Below are 23,513 nucleotides of genomic sequence, written 5' to 3'. Positions count from 1 at the left end.
TAATGTATAATTAAATTATTTTCTTCAAAGTTTGTTCAAGTAAAATAAAATACATTTAATGTCATTAAAGAAAATATTTTGCCTAACTATATTTAAAACAAACTCAAATCAGTTTAGAAGAAATTGTCTAGCAGCGAACATACTTATATGATATTTGTGAATTCTGTACTATAATAAATCTTTTTTTGAATCATATTTTTATATTTATAAAAATAAAAAAAAATATTTAGTAAATTATTATTACGACCAATATTCAATTAGTTTTTTTATTGTTACTGGGCTTAGGTCGTTTTATGTGTTAAATACATAAATTTATAAAAATGTTTTTTAAATAAAATAAAAAATTACACAATTAAATATTGTGTTAAGTATTTAATCATATTTTCATTTTTATACAAAGTATAAAAATTAAAATATATAAATAAAATATATAAATATAAATATAAATATTTCGTTCCATCTTCTGTGTACTCATAATTTTGTATAAAATTAAAATATTATTAAATATTATTTAATAAATGTAATTTTTTATTTAAAAAAATATTTATAATTTTCTGAGTTAAATAAACGACCTAAGTCCAGTAACAATAAAAAACTAATTAAAAAATATTTATTAATTTAATAAGTAACAATTCTTAAATTTTAAATTCTTAAATAACATTTATTATTTACTTACTCAGTAACTTTTATTATAAAGTTACTGAGTAAGTCATGTATTCAAAATATCACGCTACATATGAATTGTCAATTATCAAGTGATCCTAGTCTAGTCTTGCCTAGTAAAGTCCTTAATTTTTTTTAATAAGTGGAAATCATTCTTATTTCATAAAGGACTTCAACCCATAAAAACACCTCTTAGAAAAGGAATGTGAAAACATTGCCATCATCGGTCCATATAAAATTATAATCAAAATATAATCAAAATTATAATCAAAATTTCATTAATTTAACAGAGACGGGAGAGATAAATTCGTTTTATATTCAATAAACTGCATTTTGTTAAACTCGGATGCAGTGTTTAAAGACAAATATAGTGAGTTATGAGAGTTAAGGCAAATAGTGGAAGTAAAGCATGAAGTTAAAGTTAGAGTAGTAGGTAGTACAACCGAGATCTCCGAAATAATGCTTGTAAAGTGGAATGAATAAGCAAATAGAGCCCAATTTCGCTCAAGTATACCATATACACCAAAATAAACAAGGGTCAAAGTACCACCAACAGAGCAATATAAAAAGTAACCGTGGGTATTTGGTACATATTTGAATAAAAACTGTCTTTATTGAAAATCAGTTTCAATTAACTATGAATTGATTAATATAACATAATATATATATTATAAATACATATTATATTAATATTATTATTATTTATAATGTCTTGCCGTTATTGATAAATAACAATAGGTGACGATAATACTCATATTCCACAGTGTTAGAGTAAATACATGTACATGTATTATTTCAAAGTTATAAAAAATATTTAACATTTTTCGATCATTGATGATCAGTACGATGTCAATTTTCGGGTAACTTCATTATTCAATCGCTATAGAACTTTTGAGGTTTATCTGCGGAAAACTTGGCAAAGTGAATTTTAATAGCTTTCCTGTCATTGAAGTTTTTACCATTAAGAGAGATTTGTAGAGATCCAAATAAATGCTTCGAATCATCAAAGATCTGTGTGGCTTGGCAATGTCATGATAAAACTCAAGTTCTTTTATACAATTCTTTTCTATTTTTTTATACTTTTTTACTGTGAGCAGTAAAAGACCGAATAAACCTTTACACCTGGGCGGAGCAACTCGTAATAAACAATTCCTTTTCAATTCCATTAAACACACAACATAACCTTGTTTATCATCAATCCAGGATATGAAGTTGTTTCTAAAAAGTCACCGGTCAACCTCAATGATTCGTTTTAGTCAATGTAATCTTCGTAGCCTATCTTTTTTAAATTATTTTAAACTTTCATGTGGTTGATGTTTAGATCCTCCACCATTTTCTGACAACTTCAGTGTCGGTCTTGCTTTACCATTTGCAAAATTGCTTAGATTTTTTTCTAGTGACTGGACGAGCAGAGTGAGGTGCATCTTTGACAATAAAATTTTCGGATTATAATCGAGCAACTCACTTTTGGGTTCGTTGTTTACTCACAGCATCTTCACCTTAAAACGAACAAATTTTACAGCCTGTTTTTGCAATACTTTCACATTTTTTCTTGTAGTAAAACTAATTTTTATATAAGTTACGCTAATCGGATGCATGTATCTGTTATATACAATTATATACATAAAGTACATAACGGTTTTATTATGAATTTGTCGATTTCTGTCATTATTTCTTCTGTAAACGATTTTTATTGATTTTAACTTTTATATACACAATAACAATTGTAATTTATTTTTTATATAATAAATTAAAACTTATTTATATAAAAAATCATTTATTGTTGTTAAATATAATTATTTGAGCGGACCTATTATATTGCGATGCTTTTATCACCTTATTATTTCTTAAACTTCTATTTATCAGTTTTAAGAATTTGTTAAAAGTTATTAAAGTTAACCTATCTTATGTCTTAATGTGATTACAAGACATCGTATCTAGCTGTAAATAATTGATACTTCTAATCATATCCTTTCTAATTACTTGTCTTTGTTCAATGCAGGAGTATGATACTATTTTAGAAAATCCTCAATAAACAACATTCTAGCTTTCATTCGAAAGGCTCAGTATTTTTAATTCGATTAGAGTTAGTTATTGCAAGAAACTCCTGGTATGATCTCTATGTTCTGGTCAACTGGAAGCCATATTCTAATTAAACTATTATTTCTTATTAGGATTTTTATTTCATCATAATCTAATCTTACTATTCTATTGCTTTTTCTATTCACCACTACGCGGTTAACTAGTTCACTTCATGATACTCAACATTTTCCTATTGGTATATTTTTGCGAGTAAATATTCCTGAAATAATATCCTTATGTATAAAAATTATTAACCATTCTTTATTTGATTATATTTACAAATTTGAATATCTTTACAAATTGAGGTAATGAATAATCGAATCAGTAGAAACATGTAGCTTTTACTTATATACACTGTAAACTGAAGATGAAATATCAATTTTAAGTTTATGGGTGCATAGGGTCTGACTTTCTTTTAAAAATTTTAACAATGCACAATTCATACCCTTATCTTACTTTAATTCTGTATTAAAAATTGTTAATGAAATATTACTGTTTTATGTACTTCCTTTCTTTCTTGCAATATCAATGATTGGATAAAAAAGTACAAGTCTTCTATAAGTCTTACTTCGTTATTTACCTTATAACTATTAGTGATAGTCATAATACTATCACTAAAAGTGTATTGTATATTCATATTAAAAAGTAATCAATATACTTGAAGGCAGCATTTGTTTGGCTGTGTCAGTTTCTCAATCCAATAAAATAATTTCAACACTCAGATTATGCCCAGGATATCAATTATTATATTTGATTAAAGCATTGTATATATATGCAGTATATCAAATCTCATATCGATTTCTTTAATTATGATCGGGATTTAATATGATTAATTTCATATATCATCTATGATATCTTAAGTCCTGAATCAAGAAATATGATTAGATTTAATACAAGCCTTAAGGATTTAATATGATTAAATTCATATATTATCAGTGGATATTATATATATATGTCTATTTTAATGAACTAAATGAGGTCTTGAGTGCTGAACCAAGAGATATTGTTAGATTTATTACAAGCCTTAATTTATTTTGGTTAGCGAAAGATACTTTCTCCAGGATAACATAGTAGATATCAAAGGTCATGATGTATCATTGTCTTTTCTATTAATAAAAATAACTCTTTGTTTAAGGTTAGGTGATGGGGTTATAAACATTTTAACAAGTTCAAATTTGATGGTTGGCATACGAAATTTACTCAACCAAGATTTTGTAAGTTTGTTTAATTTAGTAAGCCAGGATATTCAATTAATAATGATAGATTTTAACATTCTTTACCTTTGTTAACAAATCGATAGCGCATCGATTCGATTATTAGATACGGATTGGATCAAGCACAACAAAATATACTAGTATATGTATAAAAACAGTATGTTACTCATTTTTTTATAGATATATATTCTTGTCTTATCTAATTTTTTTTTTTAATTGATAAATTCATTTTGATCGATTTTTACTTTGGAAGCATAAATGACTCACTCTTATCTAAAAGCAAAAATAATTTTGAAAATTATTTGACAATATACCCAGAATATATTTATTTAATATTTGATGTTACCTTTTAAGAGTCTAAAAAGCTAACATATATGCAGACAGAAGATCTTGTGAATATTGTGCTCAATATGAAGTATAAGTTCGTTGAGGAGCACTGCATTTATTCAATAATTTTTATTCTATTTTAATTTATCAAAATATTGCAAACAAAATAAATATATTTCAATGAATCAATAACATGGGATTCATGTCCATTTAAACAGTTCCACTTATACTCATCGTAGGAATCCTGTTTTTTAATTTAGTTTCGAACTAACATTTTTGATGAATGCGGTAAATTTGGCGGTCTGACTGTGTCGATCATTGAATGCTATCAGTAATTCTGACAACTTTTTGCTGTCGATCAAATTCACAAAAACGTTTTACGTTTTACGAAATCCGAAAACCAAATGCTAAACAACACCACATAGCGCACTTGTCAATTTTTACGAATGAAATGGAATGGAATTCATATCAATTTAATTTCGATCGATCTTGCTTTCAGTTGGAAACTGACTTTTCTAGAAAGATCAGTTAAGATCACGTTAAAATATCAGATCGCCAGATTGAAGTATTGTGCACGTTTTAGCATTAAGCGTTGCTTGATTCCACTTACTTGTGAACCGTTTTCAAGTTGAAGTTTCCTTGCCAGTTTGCGCATGCTGCTTATAGATAGATACCAACAAATGATGCCAAATAAACAGAAACTGAGTTTCAATCTCAATCTCCGTTTCAGTCTCAGTCTCAGTTGTAGTCGAAGTTGAATCCATAGTCGTATATCTCTGTGTGTATGTAAATATTTTCGATGATGTTTTTTATTCTTGTGGTGAGGTTATTTTAAGGTTTTGATTTTATTGAATTTCTTCTTCTTCATATATTACTTGTTTTTATCTTGTATTGTTAAAGATTTAAAGTGTTTATGATTGATTGCTTATTTGTGAATTGAATGAAGTGAAGTAACATATTTTGATATGAAATATTTTGTTCTCCGCTGCCTTGTTAAAACATCATCAGTTACATTCGATGAAATACAAATACTGTTTATGGCTTGCATAACGAATTAATCATACGAGTATTTAGAAATAAAAATTAATTTAACAATGAAATTAAACATTTTTAGACGTTTTGTTTATTTGTCTGTACTTATTACTTATTATTACTATTTCAGGGGCGCGTTTCGCTCAGTCGTGGTGTTTCAATGGAGCAACGTTTGCAGGATATTGCAAATTTCTTCAATCCAATACCTAGCATGGGTGTTGTTGGCGGTGTTTCCGACATGGGTGGCTACCCTCATTATCCAACTCATCCATACTCATATCAGGGTGCAACTGGCATAACTGCACCTCCTCAACACAGTCAATATCCACCGCCACCACCACATCACCATGGACACCATACAATGTTACATCCAAATGCTACTCTTGGTGATCTTTGCTCAAATCAGCCACACTATGGACACAATTTAGGCTCTGCAGTTACTTCAAGTATGCATCTAACTAATGCCAGTCATGATGCCGACCTTGGTGCGGGCGCTACTGGTGGTTCAAGTAATGCAGGTCCATACAAAATGGAGCATGACTTGATGTATTACGTAAGTCCTTTTCAAATGTTTTTTTTTATTATTTAAATTATTAATTAAATTTTATATTTTACAACTTTTTGAATTTTAGAATGTCTCTTCTGATATAAATCATACTACTGATGGTTTTATTAATTCTATTTTGAACGATGAAGATTTACATTTAATGGATATGAATGTCACTGACAGTAAGTACAAGTCAAACTTTTTTTAATTAATTTGATATTAATTTGATATTACACATAAATTCATATATTCTCACCTGATGAAAATTTTAAATTGCCTTACAAATATTAAAAGTATTTACTTATATTTTCCAAAGTGTTTCAATTTTGACAGAAGTAATCAAAGTTTATCTAACTAAATAGGGGAAGAACCATGTTATATAGAGTGTCATGGGCTCATCATGACTAAAATTTAGAGAAAAAACAATTTGGCCATAAGAGCCAAGGCTATCTGCGCCTCGTCGCTTAGACAAAACAGTGTTATTCAAGAATAAATGTCAACATTTGTATCTTTTAGAAGCAAATTGTTACAATTTCTGTGAAACTCTGCATAATATGCATTTTCGTCAAATCCAAAAAGACACAATTTTGACGAGTCCATGATATTCTACATAACATGGCCTAAATGGATACAGTACTTATTTTATTTTAAAATAGGTTGCTTATGAAAACTGTAATTATTGTTATCGCGGCATATCACACAAAACAGTAGTTATTCTGTAAAGCAGGAATATGCATATATAACAAAACAAAACAAGGCAATTTCTGGTTAAACTATCTAGGAAATAAGATCCAAATTATGTGGAAGTGTATGAATGATATTGAGTGGGAGAATAGAATGCTATTGAAACTAACGTGAGCTGAGGTGCAAGAACTTTATCGCTTCATTGGGACTTGGGAGTTGTAAGTTTGTGTGTGAAGTACGACAATTAAACAGAGTATAAGAAGTACAATTACAATTACAGCATAGATGGGGAATAAATGTGTTAATACCTATCAACTAAGACGTGACTGTATTCCGACTGGGATTTAAAACAGTTCTTGCTGCACGTAGTAAGCGTCTTTAATCCTTATAGATTTCGGGCAGTGGATGGCATTGAAGAAAGCTATAAACTATGTCGATATTTGACATTGATGTTGTTTCCATTGCAATAGCTTTATATATTCAAGATACAAAGAAATAAATCTTGTTAATAAATTGTGATCTCATTTGATAACTTTATTTATTATAGGTGAGCTTTAAAATAATTAACTGTATTGTTGAAAAGTGTAACCCAAATTTTCATTTAAACTGTATAGTTTTATAGTCTTATTATAACAACAATACTTAACACTAATACATATCAAACAGGCAAATATATGAGTTTAGTGTATTCATTCTTTTAGACTATCAAGTGACTATCAGTCCTTTTTTAAGTTCATTACGTCGACAACAATAATAACAACCAAAAATCATTTATAATGTTTATAGAAAACTCCTATAATGAACGTGAGTACTATATATACTCTAGGTAATGTTAGCATTACGTAACAACATTGTTAATCCTCTATTTTCAAAGCGAAGAAGAAACCACATATTTCAACCATAAAGGCACTGAATTTTATGATAATTATTAGACCTAAAGTCAATATAGCGAAATTCAATTTATACTGTGTTGTTGTTATTCTAACCCGCAAGAATCTCATTGTATAGTCGTTTTTGGGAGTGTTTAGCAGTTGCTTTGTCGAACTCGACGAGTGGTGTCGGAATGTAGACCCGGCCGTTCTTAATGTCAATATATCCTATCATCCTGATTTGGTGATTTTTTATCATTATTGATCATTTATAGTCAATAATAGTACTTTAGAGCACGATACAAGTTGGTTAGTAAGAATTATTCGAAACAGAGTTGCACTCCAATTTTTTTAAAAAGGGAACGTAAATGGAAATCATTTTTTTAAACTTTTTTTTTAAACTTGTCACGAATATTATTAAAATATTATATTATTATTATTAAAATATTAATATTATTTTATAAATCTGTCCGAGTAAATGGCTAAAAAGTAATTATTATTTATTTATTAACTTTGGCTAGTCTAAGCTTAATATATTCATTGGGACATAATCCCTTGTAGAACTCGCTTACTAGAAAATGAACAGTTGCTTTTGTTATAGACTATTACATATCAACGGTTGTAATAGAAAGTATCTTAAGTTTTCTAATGTTTTCTTGAGTACTCGTACTTTCGATTTTTTTCTTTTTCTTCGCTTTGTTGTCAAAGAAATTTTAATATATATAATAATATATATTTATATGCCTCTGAATCTGAATCTGACTGGAAAATATTATCAAATGAATTATTCATTGAAAAAAGACGATAGATAAGAAATAAATAATTTTTGCTAAAATATCAAGTCTTAGCTAATATTCTGAAAATTTTCTGTATGGTCCTGATCTCTCATGCAACAAAAAATGATCAATTTGACATTAGTTTGCACTGCCAAGTTATGTAAAACTACATTTGAACTGTAACCTCAAAAATTTTAAAATTAAGTATAAACAAAATCTTATCTCTCTCGACTTAATAATTAAAGCACATCATATGACCAAAAATATATAAATGTATGTAATATATGCTATATATGTATAGAAAGTATAAAATCTAGTCATTTAGTGCTTAATTTATTATTTGTACTCTATATATATTATACTATTGTGAATAGAGAGTGAGGTAGGCCATATATATTTCTGTTACTAATATAATTGTTTGATCAGCATGACAATCAATTTTTTTTTTTCTGTCTTTGCTTGTTCTTAACACTCTCGTGCCGATTTATCAGGGGTCGTACTATTGAATATGTTTGATCAGCATGACACGATGAATTGATACAGTGATGTATGTCTATCTATGCTTCTATTATTATGCAAGATAGACTCTCAGTTTTTGAGCTAATCAGTTTTGCACATCAAGTAGACAAACATAATCCTAAGAAAGTTCTTGCAAGTATAGTTAAAACATCAGCGAAGTCACATATCTCGATAGATTTGGTAAATATTCTCAATGAGTAATCAATATCTTTATATATAGAATTAAAAACCAGGTGATATACTTAAGTGCATCACCTATTTTCTGGTATTAGAATTTTCTGGTATTGTTTTTGGTATTAGAACTTTCGATTAATTTTCTGTTATTGTTAGACTGACAAGTGCTGCGAGTTTTACTGTTAGATTCTGCATTCGTAAACTAAATTCGGTTTTTTTTTGTCTATACTGTCAAATGTTTTCCGGAAATCTATATATAATCTGTGTACAGGTTGGTTTCATAAAAAATGTATAAACTTTTTCGTAAATTTAGCCAATTATAAAGTTTTGATCGGCTATTGTATTGCTGCTCCAAAATCGCATTGTTATTCGCGGGTTACTTCATCCGCAAAGACATCCACATCCAAAATATATTTTCTGGAAGGAAGGAAGATTTTAGTACGTTGTTAATATTGTATTTTCTGAATTTTACGTGTCAGTAAGCTTAAGGTCATGTTGCTATAACTTCTATAACTTAAGTTAGTTATAATTTTTAATTACGTTATAACTTGATTAATAAATAAACAAATAAATTTTCTAGAAAAAAATATTATAATTTAAATGTGGAAAAATTGATTCGTAACGTAACTATTTGTGTGATTTTCTTTTCTTGTTTTTTATAAAATTTTACTTTGTTGTTTTAGAAATAATACCAACATATTTAATGAATAATAATTTATTTATCTATTTTTTTTTTTAGTTTTGTTAATTTATTAATTTGTTCTATAACTTTTTAATTTTATTGCGCAATAACACAAGCCAATAGTTGAAAAAATTAACTCAACTTAGAACACCAATAAAAAACGATCTATCTTCAAATGAGTTTATATCAAAGAGTATTAATATTAATATTGAATATACTCTTTGGTTTGCTAACACTTTTCACTTTTGTTGCTAATTAAGTGAGCGCACAAAAGTCTGAGGCGTTATGTTTCAAACCAATGACAGGATGACGTCACACCGTTCTAGTACTGATTACTTATCGTAATGTTTATTTTTGTTTTCGCTCAATATTATTCCACTCAAGTTTGCCGAGGTGGCATGTGTGTGTGTTAGTGCAGAAAATATAAATCTTTTTTTTTGTATGAATAATTCATAAAAACAGTTTTATTTTGAGTGGATTAAAGAACAACACGCAGCCACGCAGCTTACCTTTGCATTTTAACAGCAACAAAAAGTTGTACAATAAAAAAAGCAAAATAAAACATAAACACAAATTGTAATATTAACAAGTGTCAGTGGTGAATTTTACATGTGGTGGTGGATGTATGACAGCGCGGGGAGGTTGTAAACTTGAATTCTTCATTGATTTAAAATGAATTAAATTGCAAGCAGAAAAGAATTAAGAAGAAGATAACAGTGCTTTTCTTTATTTACTCGGGTCTCTGCTGCTTATTCTTGTAAAACAATGTGGTGTGTGGTGTGTGCTTTTTAATTAATTGAGTTTTTTTAATGGTGAGTAAATGATTGTGCGACGCTCATGCCGCAGACATTTTCCGTGCGCTGTTTACTATTTTTAATTGCTGAGTCATTTGATTACAGAGCAAAGTGACAAAATTGGTTTCATTTTAATTTAATTTAATTTATTTTGCAATAGTGTGTTTGAGCGCTAAATTATTTTGGGCGGTGGAGGTAGAAGGTGGTGTTCTTTGAAAACTTAGTTTTAGTATTCAATAAAATAGTAAATAAAATTAACATTTTTTTTTAAATCAATAATGTGTCAAAAATTAAATGATTACGATTATTTGGATGTGCAGGTACGAAATCAATAATTAAGGGTTCACATTAGAACTTTATTATTATTATTTTTTTTTTGAATTAAAAATAATTAATAATGTACTATTAATTATGTATGACATTGCCTGCCACCATGTATTAGTAAAATACTAAGTATATAAAATTGAAAGAAATATGGAATTTGCACCGCACGCGATTTTGGGGAAAAAAATCATAAATAAAAACAATATAAGTGAAGTGATAAGAAGCAGCAGAAGTGCTGCGCTCACAATGCTTAGCGCAACAAATACAACAACAATAGTTCAAAAAAATATTTGGTAATTTTTTACTTTACTTTGGTTATCAACAATGGCAGGCAGGCAGGCAAACTCAACTTTTTTCTGCTGAGTAATCAGAAATTAAGTGTTGAGACTTTTTAGTGCTGCGCGCTGAACTATGCAGACTATGGAGACGTGCTAATACTCTCGTAACATATGAAAGAGTTTCCTTTGTTTCCCCGAAAAATATTTTAATGTTTCTCATTTTAAATTTGTAAAAAAAAATTGTTTATTGAAAATAAAAAAAAGCTATAAATAATGATTTTTTTCCTTTCAAATAGATTTTTGCCGCATGGTAGACATCAATAATAGCACAAGTAACAATTCATCAGTGTTAGGATTAGCCAGTGGGCACACAAGCACTGGTGGTGGTAGTGGCACAAATAGTCTTTCTATGAACGGTGTAACAAATTCTGCTGGTAGCGGTATGACTACAGATTTGATCAATCAAGGAGGACAAGTTGGTGATCGTCTGGATGCTTCAAGTGATAGTGCAGTTAGTTCAATGGGTTCTGAGCGAGTACCATCGCTTTCCGATGGCGAATGGGGTGAAGGCAGTGATTCCGCACAAGATTATCATCAGGGTAAATATGGTGGACCATACGATTATAGTTATAGTAACAATAATCGCTTAAATGATGGCACACGCCAACCACCTGTAGCACAGAAGAAACATCAAATGTTTGGTAAGCGTTATATGCATGACCAACCTAGCATTACAGGCGCAACAGCTGGTGTCAACAGTACTGCACCTGTTAATGGCATGACGCCTTCCAATCCACTATTACATGGTCCTGCACAATCAATTAAGTATGAGTATGAACCATACACGGCAACAGGATTGCATCAAAATTCAAATGGCATTGGGCTAGGAGAAGGTGCAATGGTACCTGTTTTAAATAAAGATCAACAGACATATGATATGAAATATTCAAATGGCACTTTAGGTACCTATTCCATAGATTATTCAATACGTCAACCGCGTACAACGCAAGAAATTGTACATCACAATCATTCGTACACATTGCCACAAGGAACAGGTTCTTTGCCACGTCCACAATTGCGTGACAAGAAGTTGTCAACCTCTTCGTCATCTATAAAGAGTTCTAAATCAGTATCAAGCAGTGAAGATGAGCATTTAACACGTGATGAGAAGCGTGCACGTGCACTTAACATACCCATTGCCGTAATTGACATAATAAACTTACCTATGGATGAATTCAATGAGCGTCTCTCCAAATATGATCTTACTGAAAATCAACTATCACTAATTCGTGATATTCGAAGAAGAGGAAAAAATAAGGTTGCTGCACAAAATTGTCGCAAACGCAAACTAGATCAGATTGTATCGCTTGAAGATGAAGTTAAAGAAGTACGCAAACGCAAAGATGAACTACAAAGTGATCTGGAAGGATTGTCTTCAGCACGTAAACATATTTCAAATAAATTCGCTGCTTTACATAGACATATCTTCCAAGTAAGTCATAACAATTAGTCTTAACATATCTTCATAATATATCTTCAAACTTAAGACAAATATATATAATGATGAAATTTTATTTTCAGTACTTACGTGATTCCGAAGGTAATCCATGCTCTCCTTCAGAATATAGTTTGCAACAAGCAGCAGATGGTTCTATATTCCTGTTACCACGTGATAGCAGCAATAAAACTGATGCTGTAAATGGTATTGCTGCTACATCGTCAAACAATAATAACAGTAACAATAGTATAAATGGTGGTGGACACCTTAACAATTCAACAACAACACCTTTACAACATCCACATGTGCAAGTTGCTGCAACGCATCAACAACACAGTCATCAACACAATCATAACTTAACACAACCACTTTCTCATCATTCAGTACAACTACAGCATCAACAGCAGCAACAACAACAACAGCAGCAGCAGCAACATCATCAACATGCACATCACCATCATCAGTCACATCGAAAAGATTGAAAACTACTGCTACACTGTACGAATTGGTTAAACATGCGTAATAGTCATCATTTCAACTATCATCAGCAATTCTACCAGTACCAACACCGATATCGACATTCGCACCAACAGCAGATTTAGCATTACTCCCCTCTGGCACAAACAAGTTTGGTATCATCATAGTCAACGACCAACAGCGATTGCACAAATAATAAAAAACAAAAAGAGAATTTTTGATTTTAATAAATTGAAAAATTATTTAAAAACAATTCTTGGGAGAAGGATAAATTTTTTTAAAATAATTTTTAAATGTAAATGTCTACGAAAATGTGGGATGTGGTAACTAATTTATAACGTTGGTTTAAAAGTTTTTAGTATTGCTCATATATAGTTTCATAATTTTTCTCCTTGCATTCGTCGATTAATATTTTAATTTCTATATTAAATATAAAAAATTAAAAAACAAAACAAAAAAAAAAACATTTGAAAAGAGTGAATATTATTTTGCTATACATAAAATAATAAAAACAAAACTTGTGATACATTTAAGTACATAAAACTATATAAGTTAAGAATCTTCAATATTTAACAAACAATATACGCAATTTAATATCAGTTAAAACTATGTGAATTTGTGCATAAAGGGAAAATCGGAGGCAAATACTTGGATTTTATACAATATTATAACACAGTTTGTGTTAAATGATTTTCAATGTATGTACGATTATATATTAAATAAATTAAATGTAAAACACTGGAAAACTATCACAAAAATAATATGCAAAATTTTTTAAGTATATATTGTATTTATACATAATTTTGTTATATATACTTTACTTGTTTAAAAAAAATATCTGACTTTGTTGCTTTTGAATTATATAAATAACTTAGATATATATATAGTGTATAAGTGTAGTTAAGAATTAGATTGCTATATAAGTTAGGTTATAAATAAAATTAATATATAGATAAAGAGTTCAAATACAAATTGAATGTATATAGCATAATATTTTGTACATAAAACGCTAAATTTTTATTTTAATTAATTTTCTAAATGTTTTTCTTAGAACTAAAACCTAAAAAATACGTATTGCTTGAAAGGGGTGCATGGAAGTTATTTATTTAAACTTGTACTATAAAAAACAAATGGATTAGTACGTATAATATTCTTTGTGAAATATTTTTTTTTTGTTATATTAACTTATAAATAAACAATATTGAATAAGAATACAATAAATAATCTATTAAGGGCAAACGCTAGAATATGTATCCTAAATTAAAATAACATCATTGTATCGCTAATAAAAAGCTAAATAAAAAAAAACAATAAAATATATTCGTTATTCGGATAATGGCGACAGTTGCTTTGTATAAAGTCTTATATAAAATTTGCTGTTGTATACCTTTTAAACATTTTGAAATCAATATAAAAGCTAACTTTTTGTAAGTGATACTAAACGCTAAAGTATTTAATTAAATATTTTACGCATTAAAAAACATAAAGTAAGGTAAATATTTCGTCTAAATAAACAAACAAAATAATAAAAAATTTAAACAAGAAAAAGTAGCTGCGAATTCATAATTTTTGTTTAATGTAGTTTTAGTATTTTTCACTGAATTCCACGTTGTACATTTAATGAAAAAATTTGTGAGCTAATAACATTATTATAAACTTTTTTGTATGCTGCGGTAAAATATAATATAAGGCTAAGAAAACCTACAGAAAAATGTTTGATTGCTCTAAATTTTCATAAAACAATATCGTCATGATCATTATTTTTTAAAGTCTATAAACATGACATTAAAAATATTTCCATAAATAATCATTAGATTCTCGCTGTTGTTGATATAACCATCGTTCTCTTGTGCTTCTAAGAGATTAATATGCAGACATTACAGATTGAAAGCAAAAGTATTATGATAATTATCAATGTAGGTTTTGACAAGGTCAGAAGTAAAATAATTGGTAAATATATGTACAGTTAAACTGAAAAACTTTTATAGAAAACCTTTACAATATTCAAACTATGATCAACTTGATAATCGTGTTAAAGAAAATCAATTGCAAATATTGAAAATATATTTTTTAACGCAGGGGTGGTTAATGGAATGGTAGATACACATTTTGTGTATTTAGGTAGTTCTACTATCGTAATAATATTATAATTATACTTGAACATGGTTATCATTTATTAAAGATATTTTCTTGTTAAGAACAGTTTTTAGTCGTAGAACAGTTCTTGTTACAGTTCTTAGTCGTAAGTTAGAGTGATTATGTGATATATAGTTTTATTTTAGCTTAAATCGAACCCTTTAATAACGAACTTTTGACTAAACCAAACTAAATTACAAAATTTTTCCAAGAAGGGCCGGTTCTAAGTCGATCCAAACGACCAAGTGCCATTCAACATCCCCCAAAGGGATCACACGAGCAGGTATGTCTTCGTTTTTTATAACAACTATGAAATGTAGTAAATTTTAATAATTCTTTTATTTAAGCGTTCAATTAAAATAAACAATTTTTTCAATGCCTTTAACTTCGGTTTAATTGAAAAGTACTGTATATTTGTATAACGTTTTCCGTGGGGCTAGTGATTCCATATGTGTTGAATGACATTGTTTTTGTCTTGTAGCACTTGGATATATCATAAAGAACCAATATGTATATCTCCAGGATGGACATGTATACTTTGATCTAATAATTGCATGCTGATTATCAAGCAATAATTATTTGTTTTATATCAAGTAATTTCATATTTATTCGTTAAAAATGAAAATCATTTATATATATTTCTTTTAATGATAAAGTTTTATTTTAAAACCATTTTATTTTATACATTATAAAGAAAATATATTTTGAGTTCAATGAAAAAAAAAAATTACTGGTTGCCAAGATTTTTTGGCTGTTAGGAAATAATTCAAATATAATAAAACTTTCAAGGTATTTACATAATAATGACTTTATGTTTTGATGATAGAAGTGGTAATGTTTAATTTTTTTTTGATTTTGGTTCTGGCGGATCAATAAGATTTCCATGTCGTACAACATCAATATTCCCGAGACGAATCATTTTCTCCTCCCACGCAGAAATTTCCTGCCTAAAAAGACAGTATTTGATATAACATTTTCAAAGAGAATAAACAAATTAATTGAACTTACTTATACTTTACAAACTCCTTTCGAGATTCCTCCATATAGGAAGCCTTTTGCTCATCTGTAAATTGGGCCCATTTATCTGCACATTTCCTATGCCAATCACGATACGACTCAGTTGGATGTTGTGGCGTTCGGATACGTTCTTTGGAAAGAAATTTTAAAAATGCTGAACCCGGTCTCTTAGGTCTACCAAGTTGCTTTATACGTTTACGTATAACTCTGCGCTCTTTTTCATCTTTAATGTCTTGTTTTAATTGTTTCATTTCAGCGCGTTGTTCTTCAGTTAATTTGGCATTGTACTTGGTGCATGTTTCAATATACTTTTCTTGTTCACGTTTATACTCGGCTTGCATTCGTTCCTTTTCTTTGAGGTCAACAGTCTCCCATTTCTTGGATACCAATCGCACTATGTCAGGTGTGGATAACTTTGGATTTTCAGCTGTTAATTTAGGACGCACATCTTTCATATAACGAAAGTAGGGCGTCAGTGGTTTTTTTGGTCGGGCTGGCAAACCCATCCGCTCTTCAATAGTTTTTAACACTGGAGCGGTGGTACTTATGTTAGCGGCGATAATTGGTCTATTTATGCAAGTCGAATTGGAAGTTGATGTGTTTACGGGTATTGTGGATGATGAAGTGGGAGTATTTAAGTGGTTGTTGTTGTTATTAATTTGGTTCTTTGATGATAAAATTTTTGACACTTGCCTGCATTTGTTCACCAGTGAACCAAAAAAGCTTCCTTTAGAGAGAATAGGTGCTGTTATAAGCATTTTACCAATTTGTTTACTATATCTATAAAAACACTAAAAATATGTAAATATGTACGTAAATTTTTATTTATAACTCTGTTCTAAACTTTTATATAAGGAAACGCGGTAAATAGTAAATGACAGCCACAAACTGAATGCACATTGGGTACGTTCCATCAAAGAAAATATTCAGAATTTAATATATGAAAATATGTTTACTAAACAAATGTCAATATTTCATGAGAATTTGTAAAATTTATTGTCATAATAGTATATTAACTAGGTAAATTGATAATTAAATTAGATATATTAATGTCTTAAATAATATATTTTGAAGCTTTAGGTCATAGTTTTAGTTATATTGAAATCTCACCTTTAGCAAATTGACTGTACATAACCTTGAATTCAAGTGATAACAGCTGATTCTTACATTATTGTCAACACAGCACTTTTTAAAAATAAAACCAAGTACAAAATGACAAACGAGCAGCCATGCAGTTCAAAATCGCAACAAATTAATAAAGGAAATCTTGAAATTAAAGAAAAGCTGCGCGTTCTTTGTTTACATGGTTATCGGCAGAACGGCGATGCCTTTAAGAGCAAGTTAGGTTCTTTTCGAAAGCATGTTGGAAAGTATGCCGACTTTGTATTCATTGCTGCGCCACATCTCGCGGCAGCATTGGAAATGAGTCCTGATAACACACAAGAAGACCAACGTAGTTGGTGGGCTAACAAAGACGATGGTTCCTTTAAGGGTACAAATAAGAATGGTCCAGCAATTGGTTTTCAACAAAGCTTGCGTTTAGTGGAAGAGACATGGACTAATCAGGGTCCTTTTCAAGGACTTTTAGGCTTCTCACAGGGTGCATGCTTTGTGGGATTAATATGTGGTTTAGCAAAAAAGAAATGTAAAAATAAATCTATATAATTATTGCAAAAAATTTTAATTGAATATTTTTGTAGTAACATCTATAAAGCCGGAATTTGCCGTACTTTCATCCGGATTTCTTTCTGGTAGCCTTGTACATAAAAGTGCCTATGAAGAATTGATATCTATTCCATCATTACACATATTTGGCTCAACGGATGAAATTATTCCAAAACAAATGAGCGAAGAATTAGCAAAGCATTTTAAAAATCCTGAAATATTAGTGCATAATGGCGGACATTACTTCCCTGCGACAGCGCAACAGAAGCAGTCATATATATTTTTCTTCCAAGATCGTCTGCAAGAGTATTTAGAAAGTATGGAGATTCAAAATGCAGCAAGTGTTAATTTTATTGAAAATCAAGAAATAGATGCGGGATCTATCACCAGCAGTAACACTGATAGCGTATCATAGCTGGTAGTTCCAAAATCATAATTTAAGTAAGCTCATTCTTTATAAAAACAATCCGTAGTTCGAAATAACGATTTACAATACAATATTAATAAACTGTAAACATCGGAATTGTGAGTTTGTTAATTTATTTATTGCATTATATTTTCACTTGAATTTAGATAATGCTGTCGTCGCATTAGCGTTGGTAGTTTATTAAGGCAATTGTTTTAAATTACCTATTTTTATTTTGTCTTAAAATGAGAAATCTTAGTGAAAATAAAATTTTTATGTCCTTATACCGTATAATTATTTTCTAATCATTTTTATTTGTAGTAAAATAATTTATTCCGCGGTTAAAAAATAAAATAAAAGATACTTCACTTGATTAAAATTTAGTTTTTTTTTTTAACAAATTGGCAAAATAAAACTAAATTAACATAAACAAAAAATGTCGTTTAATAAATTCATGAACTTCAAATAGTTACTATAAAAAATTTTAGTTTTTTAAGTTTTAACTAAATTTAAGTATTTTTCTTATGCTCGAGTCATTACAAATGATCTCTTAAAATAAAACAGGATAGAAAAAAATAACTTTTAAAACGAATTTGATTTGAATCAACTGTTCTCGTTTTCCTAAGACTCTTGTCCGAAGGTTATATCCTATGCAACCTGTTCCTGTCCATTCGCCGCGTCCTGATTTTTCATAACTTCTGGTAGATCTGGAGGAGATGAATATGGAGTGATCTCGAGCGGTTCAAAGTTTCCCGACTCACTTCTAGAATAAAATAAAATGTAAACTTTATATTTATTTGTAAATAATAGGAGTTTCTATTAATAATTGTTAAAACAGATATCAAGAACATATAAGCACATATTGTTACGTTTAGAATTTTTGAAAACAGACTATTCAAAACTATGAAATTTATTTCTGAAAAGGTTATTCATTTATTTAAGAACATCGCTTTTGAGCAAATATATAATTTCAAGGGTAAATAAAGGGTATTAAAATTCCATAATGTAGTGATCATTTGGGTCAAAATAATATTGTGGAATTTTTTTAACTCGAGATTATAAAACAAAAAATATATAACAACATAAGAACGTTTTATTTGGAAACAACATTGTAGTCATCACTTTGAACTAAATAATGTTATATATTTTGAATAGTGACCTTCTCCATGTGCTCTTGTTAAAGCTAGCAAGCTTTGCACATTACATTCAGGGTTAAAGCATTTACAATATTTTTCTTATTTGTTTTGTGTTTTCAAATATTATTCTCAGTTATAAACTAATTTTTCGTAATTCATATGTAATATAATAATGTTTAATTTTACCTAATTGCGAGTCCCAGTTGTGCTGGCGCCTGTGCTTTCGCGGAAGCCATTGTTATTCCGTAGTGTTGTAACGGGTTGTCGTCGAGCATTTCTTCGTTTTCTTGATTAAATAATTGTTGATCTTGAGTTTTTACTTTTAATATGCCTACGAAAACATTTAATTGTTTTTAAGTTTTTATTTGCAAAATGTATTAAGAAAACTGCCATCACAAACCTTCAATCATGCGTTTTAGTTCTTTTACCGATGTATTTTCTTTGGCATCCGTAAAGATTGTGGTTTTTTGTCTTCGAATCATTAAAAAAACATCCTGTTAACATAAAATAATTTATTATTTATATTTGTAATCGACTTATTAACAGCTTAATTTTAGATCAAAGTTCATTTTAAAATAATGACTAGCAGCTGATTTCTTCACGTTATATTTTAATGACGAAGTCACTATCTTTCAATAACATTATTATTGTTATTATAGAATCACATTTCTATAATAAAATTGAAGCCATTTCTTACCATATTAGTTAGACGAATCTATTATAGATTGGTTCGTTAATATGTCAGCTTCCTTGTGAGTGATTAAATTATGGTAATTGCTGCCTTGCGTTGCCTTGCCACTCCTACACTACAAACAATTACCTTTCACGCACAATTTCGGAATAATTATTTTTGCAATATATTCAAAAATTCACTTTTTGTTTTTATATTAAATATATTAAAATTAAGCACAAGCTTTATTCTCTCTTTTATTCTTTATTTTCTGGAGCGGTAAATTGATAGTAATGCCGAAAAATTGACATTCGCATGTATGAGATATGCGCGTTTTGGTTTGCATGGACGCTTGACTAGTATCCACATCACAGAGCATATCAATCAGCTGTTACCATTTTATACAGGGCACTTGCGAAATTATGAATTAGATAATTTGGTCATGTTTTTCTTTTTGAATTATTAAAGCAGCAAATATTTAGCTGTTTGCTTATTTTAATGAATTAAGATTATTTTCCTTTAAATCAATTGAATTTTAAAATATACTAAGGACGTGTGCGAGTTAGGCTAAGTTGCGTTCTAAGTGAGGGAAATTCTAAGTTGTGCCGATAATGTAGTGATGTGTCGATAAGTGTTGATAAATGGTTAAATGTGTGCAGTGCAAAAAATCCCAAAAAATCTCCCATTTGGTTTAGCAACAACTTAGCCTAATTTGCACACGTCATTAATGTCTTTAATAATTTAGACAGATTATACATCTGTCTATGGAATCTGTCTATGCTATGGAAAATATATAAAAAAATAATAAAAAAAAACAAAAAAAAACTAATGCATTTTTTTTATTTTACATTATATTTCGTGTTTATATATGGGAAATTAAATATGTATATATATATTTATCTATAAACTAAGGCCATGAGGGAGTTCGAGTAAATTGAGGTAAAATAAATTAAAATTGCCTAGTGATTTTTTGCACTGCACTTATGTAAATATTTATTTATTTATTTATTGCACTTATTATTTTTGGTTAAAAGTTCTTAAATTTATTTATTTATTTATTAAACATCTTATAAAATTTGCACAATGGTAACACCTAATTTACCCTACTCGTAATTCTAGTAAATACCAACATTCGCTGCCATACCGACATAATATACTATTTCCCTCAATTTACTTGAACTCGCACATGGCCGATTTGTTATATAATATAAATTCTCTGAGGAAAAAATTCTGTGAGTTAATTCAGCAAAGAAAAACTTTGAAATTCTTAATTTAATTTTATTATCCTATTGATGGATTTAATTTAGTCACGTGGATTTTAAAAGTTATTTTAAATATTTTAAAATTTATTTTAATATACATATTTAAAAACCTATTTTACCTAATATTTATGCATTCGTTCCATATAAATAAAATTTTATAATTGGCGACATCAAAATGGAAAACTAAGACATAAAATATGTATATATATACCCATATGTATATATATATATATATATATATATTTATATGATATAACTAAAAACAAATTCGTAGGTGTTAAAAATGATTTTTATATTATCGCTGATTAGCTCCATGAGCTAAATAACTAATAATATTCTATAAGCAGAATATAACTTATAATTCACAGTTTAACTTATCACAACTATTTAACAGTTTCTTGAAACGAAAAGAAACCATTTAAATACTATAAACACGTATTTTAAATTCTACCAAGCAGGTTAAAATATATGTCATTAAAGGTTTCTGTCAACCCATGTCAAACCTTCTATGTTTCTATTTTCTAATTTGTTTTTTTGGTTCTGTGTACCGGAATTTATTAGTTTTCAGATTATGCTTCTAATATTCATCTTAGGTTGCAGCAAACAAGTTTGTAATGAAATTTTAGGCGTTCTCAAAAATTATCGTTGGATAATAAATAAACTATAAAAGCCTAGTGTAAAAAGGACTCCATATAAAGCAAAATAAGATTTTTGATTAAATATGTTATTTATTTAATATGTAATTGATTTTTTGTTATGATTTCTAATTAATTTTTAAAGTCAATTATCTTTACTGAATACCTAGTTTCAGTTAAGAATCAGTGTCTTTGTAAGTTAATCCTACCCAATAGAGTTCAAACGTGGGTCTGTTAAAAATCTAACAAAACTGTTATTATGCTAATACCTACATATATTGAACCTCATTTCGTAAGATATTGAAAGAGAAATTTTATTATTTCAGGACATTTGTCGAATTAATTGTGGTGGCGTGAAGGTACTGAAGGAAGATAATATTAGAGCATAGAATAAATGAGAAAGCGCATAGAACTCATTCGAAATTTTTAAAACTTTATATAATTTTAGATTCTTCATCCTACTTGCTAATAATATATTTTTACTTAATATGCACGGACACGCCCTAGGTTAAATTCTATAAATTCCACTATATGTATATAAATAAATCAAAGTAAGCTCTGCAAAATGAACTGCTTATAGAACACAAATCAAAAAGATATCTATTATATATATATTATATAATATATATATACAAAAATTAGCTCAAAATGATCCAGTACTACAAAATGTGTTGAATGTTATTGTATTTCATACCTCATATCAGAGACTTAGGTTCGGAAGGCGAGTGCTGACCGTTGTCAGCACTTCCACTCAGAGGCATATATTGCCCATTGTGATGCCCTCCAAAAATTTTGCCGGGAGAGTCGAGTTGCTAACCTTTGTAATCCTTGTTAAACCATTTGGTTTTCTAGATGAAGTTGAGGAGATCCGATAAGTTTGCTTTCGTTCCAAGCCAATGAAAAAGCGATCCCCGAAACATTGAAGTCGCCTTGTCTGAAGTCTTGGACAGAGACAAAGGAAATGGTTGATAGATTCTATGTCCTCTTCATCTTGGCAACTCCTGCATAATCTGCTTGTTGGAATTCGCTACCGTTGGAGAATAAGTGCAATAACACAGCGAAATTCAAATCACAAGTATATTTTATTTACGTTTATTTTTAAAAATACAAAATAGATATCATTCTATATATCGATTCGGACTTTAGATTGAAAGTTGTTTTTATTTAAAGAGTTTTTAGAATTGCGTCGTGTGTAATGTTATGTAGTGTATTGTGTCATCAATATATTTTACGATCCTTTCCAGTTTTACATCAATTTATTCACACTTCGAATTTGACTACACTTTGTTTTTAGTATTCCTTGTATATAATGAGCATATTTGTTATTTTATAATAATAATTGGATGATATTTATATGGTCTAATCTCCATATAAAGAATAGACCATATAAATATCATCCAATTCAGTTCAACAGTTTAAGAGAAAATTATTTTTTTGCTACTGTTTTTTATTGTAATCACAGTAAATATTGACTCTAAGTAGGAATATCATAGCCTGTAAAAGTACCGCTTATAGAAAGATTATGTAGTATAAATATTATGTAGATCTCCATATAAAGAAGACGAACATAACCTAAAACATTCAATTTCAATTTAAAGTCGATGTTTAGGGTTTCCATAACACTACCGATTTTTTATATTCCAAAT

General features: G+C 28.9%; 4 protein-coding genes across 10 annotated transcripts in view; 2 read left to right on the top strand and 2 right to left on the bottom strand.

Moving 5' to 3' along the window:
- Positions 1 to 13,365, top strand: part of LOC119680154 (segmentation protein cap'n'collar) — an 82,740-nt gene extending 69,375 nt beyond the window's left edge. For all 6 annotated transcript variants that reach the window (XM_038092841.1, XM_038092840.1, XM_038092839.1 and 3 more), the window contains 4 exons: positions 5,449 to 5,871; positions 5,951 to 6,047; positions 11,262 to 12,457; positions 12,547 to 13,365. In XM_038092841.1, the coding sequence (XP_037948769.1) occupies positions 5,449 to 5,871; positions 5,951 to 6,047; positions 11,262 to 12,457; positions 12,547 to 12,945 (2,115 nt within the window). In that variant the 3' untranslated portion in view covers positions 12,946 to 13,365. The remainder of the gene's footprint in view (positions 1 to 5,448; positions 5,872 to 5,950; positions 6,048 to 11,261; positions 12,458 to 12,546) is intronic.
- Positions 13,366 to 15,763: 2,398 nt separating this feature from the next.
- Positions 15,764 to 17,045, bottom strand: LOC119680155 (transcription factor A, mitochondrial). Of its 2 annotated transcripts, XM_038092844.1 has the most exons (3): positions 16,787 to 17,042; positions 16,085 to 16,660; positions 15,765 to 16,023 (listed from the first exon to the last, which is right to left on the bottom strand). In XM_038092844.1, the coding sequence occupies exons 1-3, from the start codon at positions 16,849 to 16,851 to the stop codon at positions 15,915 to 15,917; spliced, it is 750 nt and encodes a 249-aa protein (XP_037948772.1). In that variant the 5' UTR covers positions 16,852 to 17,042; the 3' UTR covers positions 15,765 to 15,914. The 2 variants fall into 2 exon arrangements, with proteins under 2 accessions (XP_037948771.1, XP_037948772.1); XM_038092843.1 differs by having other exon boundaries at positions 15,764 to 16,023; positions 16,085 to 17,045.
- A 116-nt stretch (positions 17,046 to 17,161) lies between these two features.
- On the top strand, positions 17,162 to 18,528 carry LOC119680157 (esterase GA18864). The gene is made up of 2 exons (XM_038092845.1): positions 17,162 to 17,738; positions 17,794 to 18,528. Exons 1-2 carry the CDS (start codon positions 17,306 to 17,308, stop codon positions 18,171 to 18,173), a joined length of 813 nt encoding a protein of 270 aa, XP_037948773.1. The 5' UTR covers positions 17,162 to 17,305; the 3' UTR covers positions 18,174 to 18,528.
- A 66-nt stretch (positions 18,529 to 18,594) lies between these two features.
- LOC119680158 (elongin-B) lies at positions 18,595 to 20,294 on the bottom strand. The gene is made up of 4 exons (XM_038092846.1): positions 19,998 to 20,294; positions 19,701 to 19,794; positions 19,487 to 19,631; positions 18,595 to 18,927 (listed from the first exon to the last, which is right to left on the bottom strand). The coding sequence occupies exons 1-4, from the start codon at positions 19,998 to 20,000 to the stop codon at positions 18,813 to 18,815; spliced, it is 357 nt and encodes a 118-aa protein (XP_037948774.1). The 5' UTR covers positions 20,001 to 20,294; the 3' UTR covers positions 18,595 to 18,812.
- Positions 20,295 to 23,513: the final 3,219 nt, after the last annotated feature.

Source organism: Teleopsis dalmanni, chromosome 2 (genome assembly GCF_002237135.1).
Source record: "Teleopsis dalmanni isolate 2A chromosome 2, ASM223713v2, whole genome shotgun sequence".
Taxonomy (NCBI): domain Eukaryota; kingdom Metazoa; phylum Arthropoda; class Insecta; order Diptera; family Diopsidae; genus Teleopsis; species Teleopsis dalmanni.
This window is presented reverse-complemented; position numbering and strand designations above follow the sequence as displayed.

Bases quoted from the DNA above. Each gene is read 5' to 3' on its own strand.
- LOC119680155 (XM_038092843.1), bottom strand. From the start codon at position 16,851: ATGCTTATAACAGCACCTATTCTCTCTAAAGGAAGCTTTTTTGGTTCA. The intron at 16,024-16,084 runs GTAAGTTCAATT...CTGTCTTTTTAG, and splicing joins AAGGAGTTTGTAAAGTATAA to GCAGGAAATTTCTGCGTGGG.
- LOC119680157 (XM_038092845.1), top strand. From the start codon at position 17,306: ATGACAAACGAGCAGCCATGCAGTTCAAAATCGCAACAAATTAATAAA. The intron at 17,739-17,793 runs GTAAAAATAAAT...ATATTTTTGTAG, and splicing joins TGGTTTAGCAAAAAAGAAAT to TAACATCTATAAAGCCGGAA.
- LOC119680158 (XM_038092846.1), bottom strand. The intron at 19,632-19,700 runs GTTTGTGATGGC...ATGTTTTCGTAG, and splicing joins ACTAAAACGCATGATTGAAG to GCATATTAAAAGTAAAAACT. The intron at 18,928-19,486 runs GTAAAATTAAAC...ATTTTATTCTAG, and splicing joins CAACTGGGACTCGCAATTAG to AAGTGAGTCGGGAAACTTTG.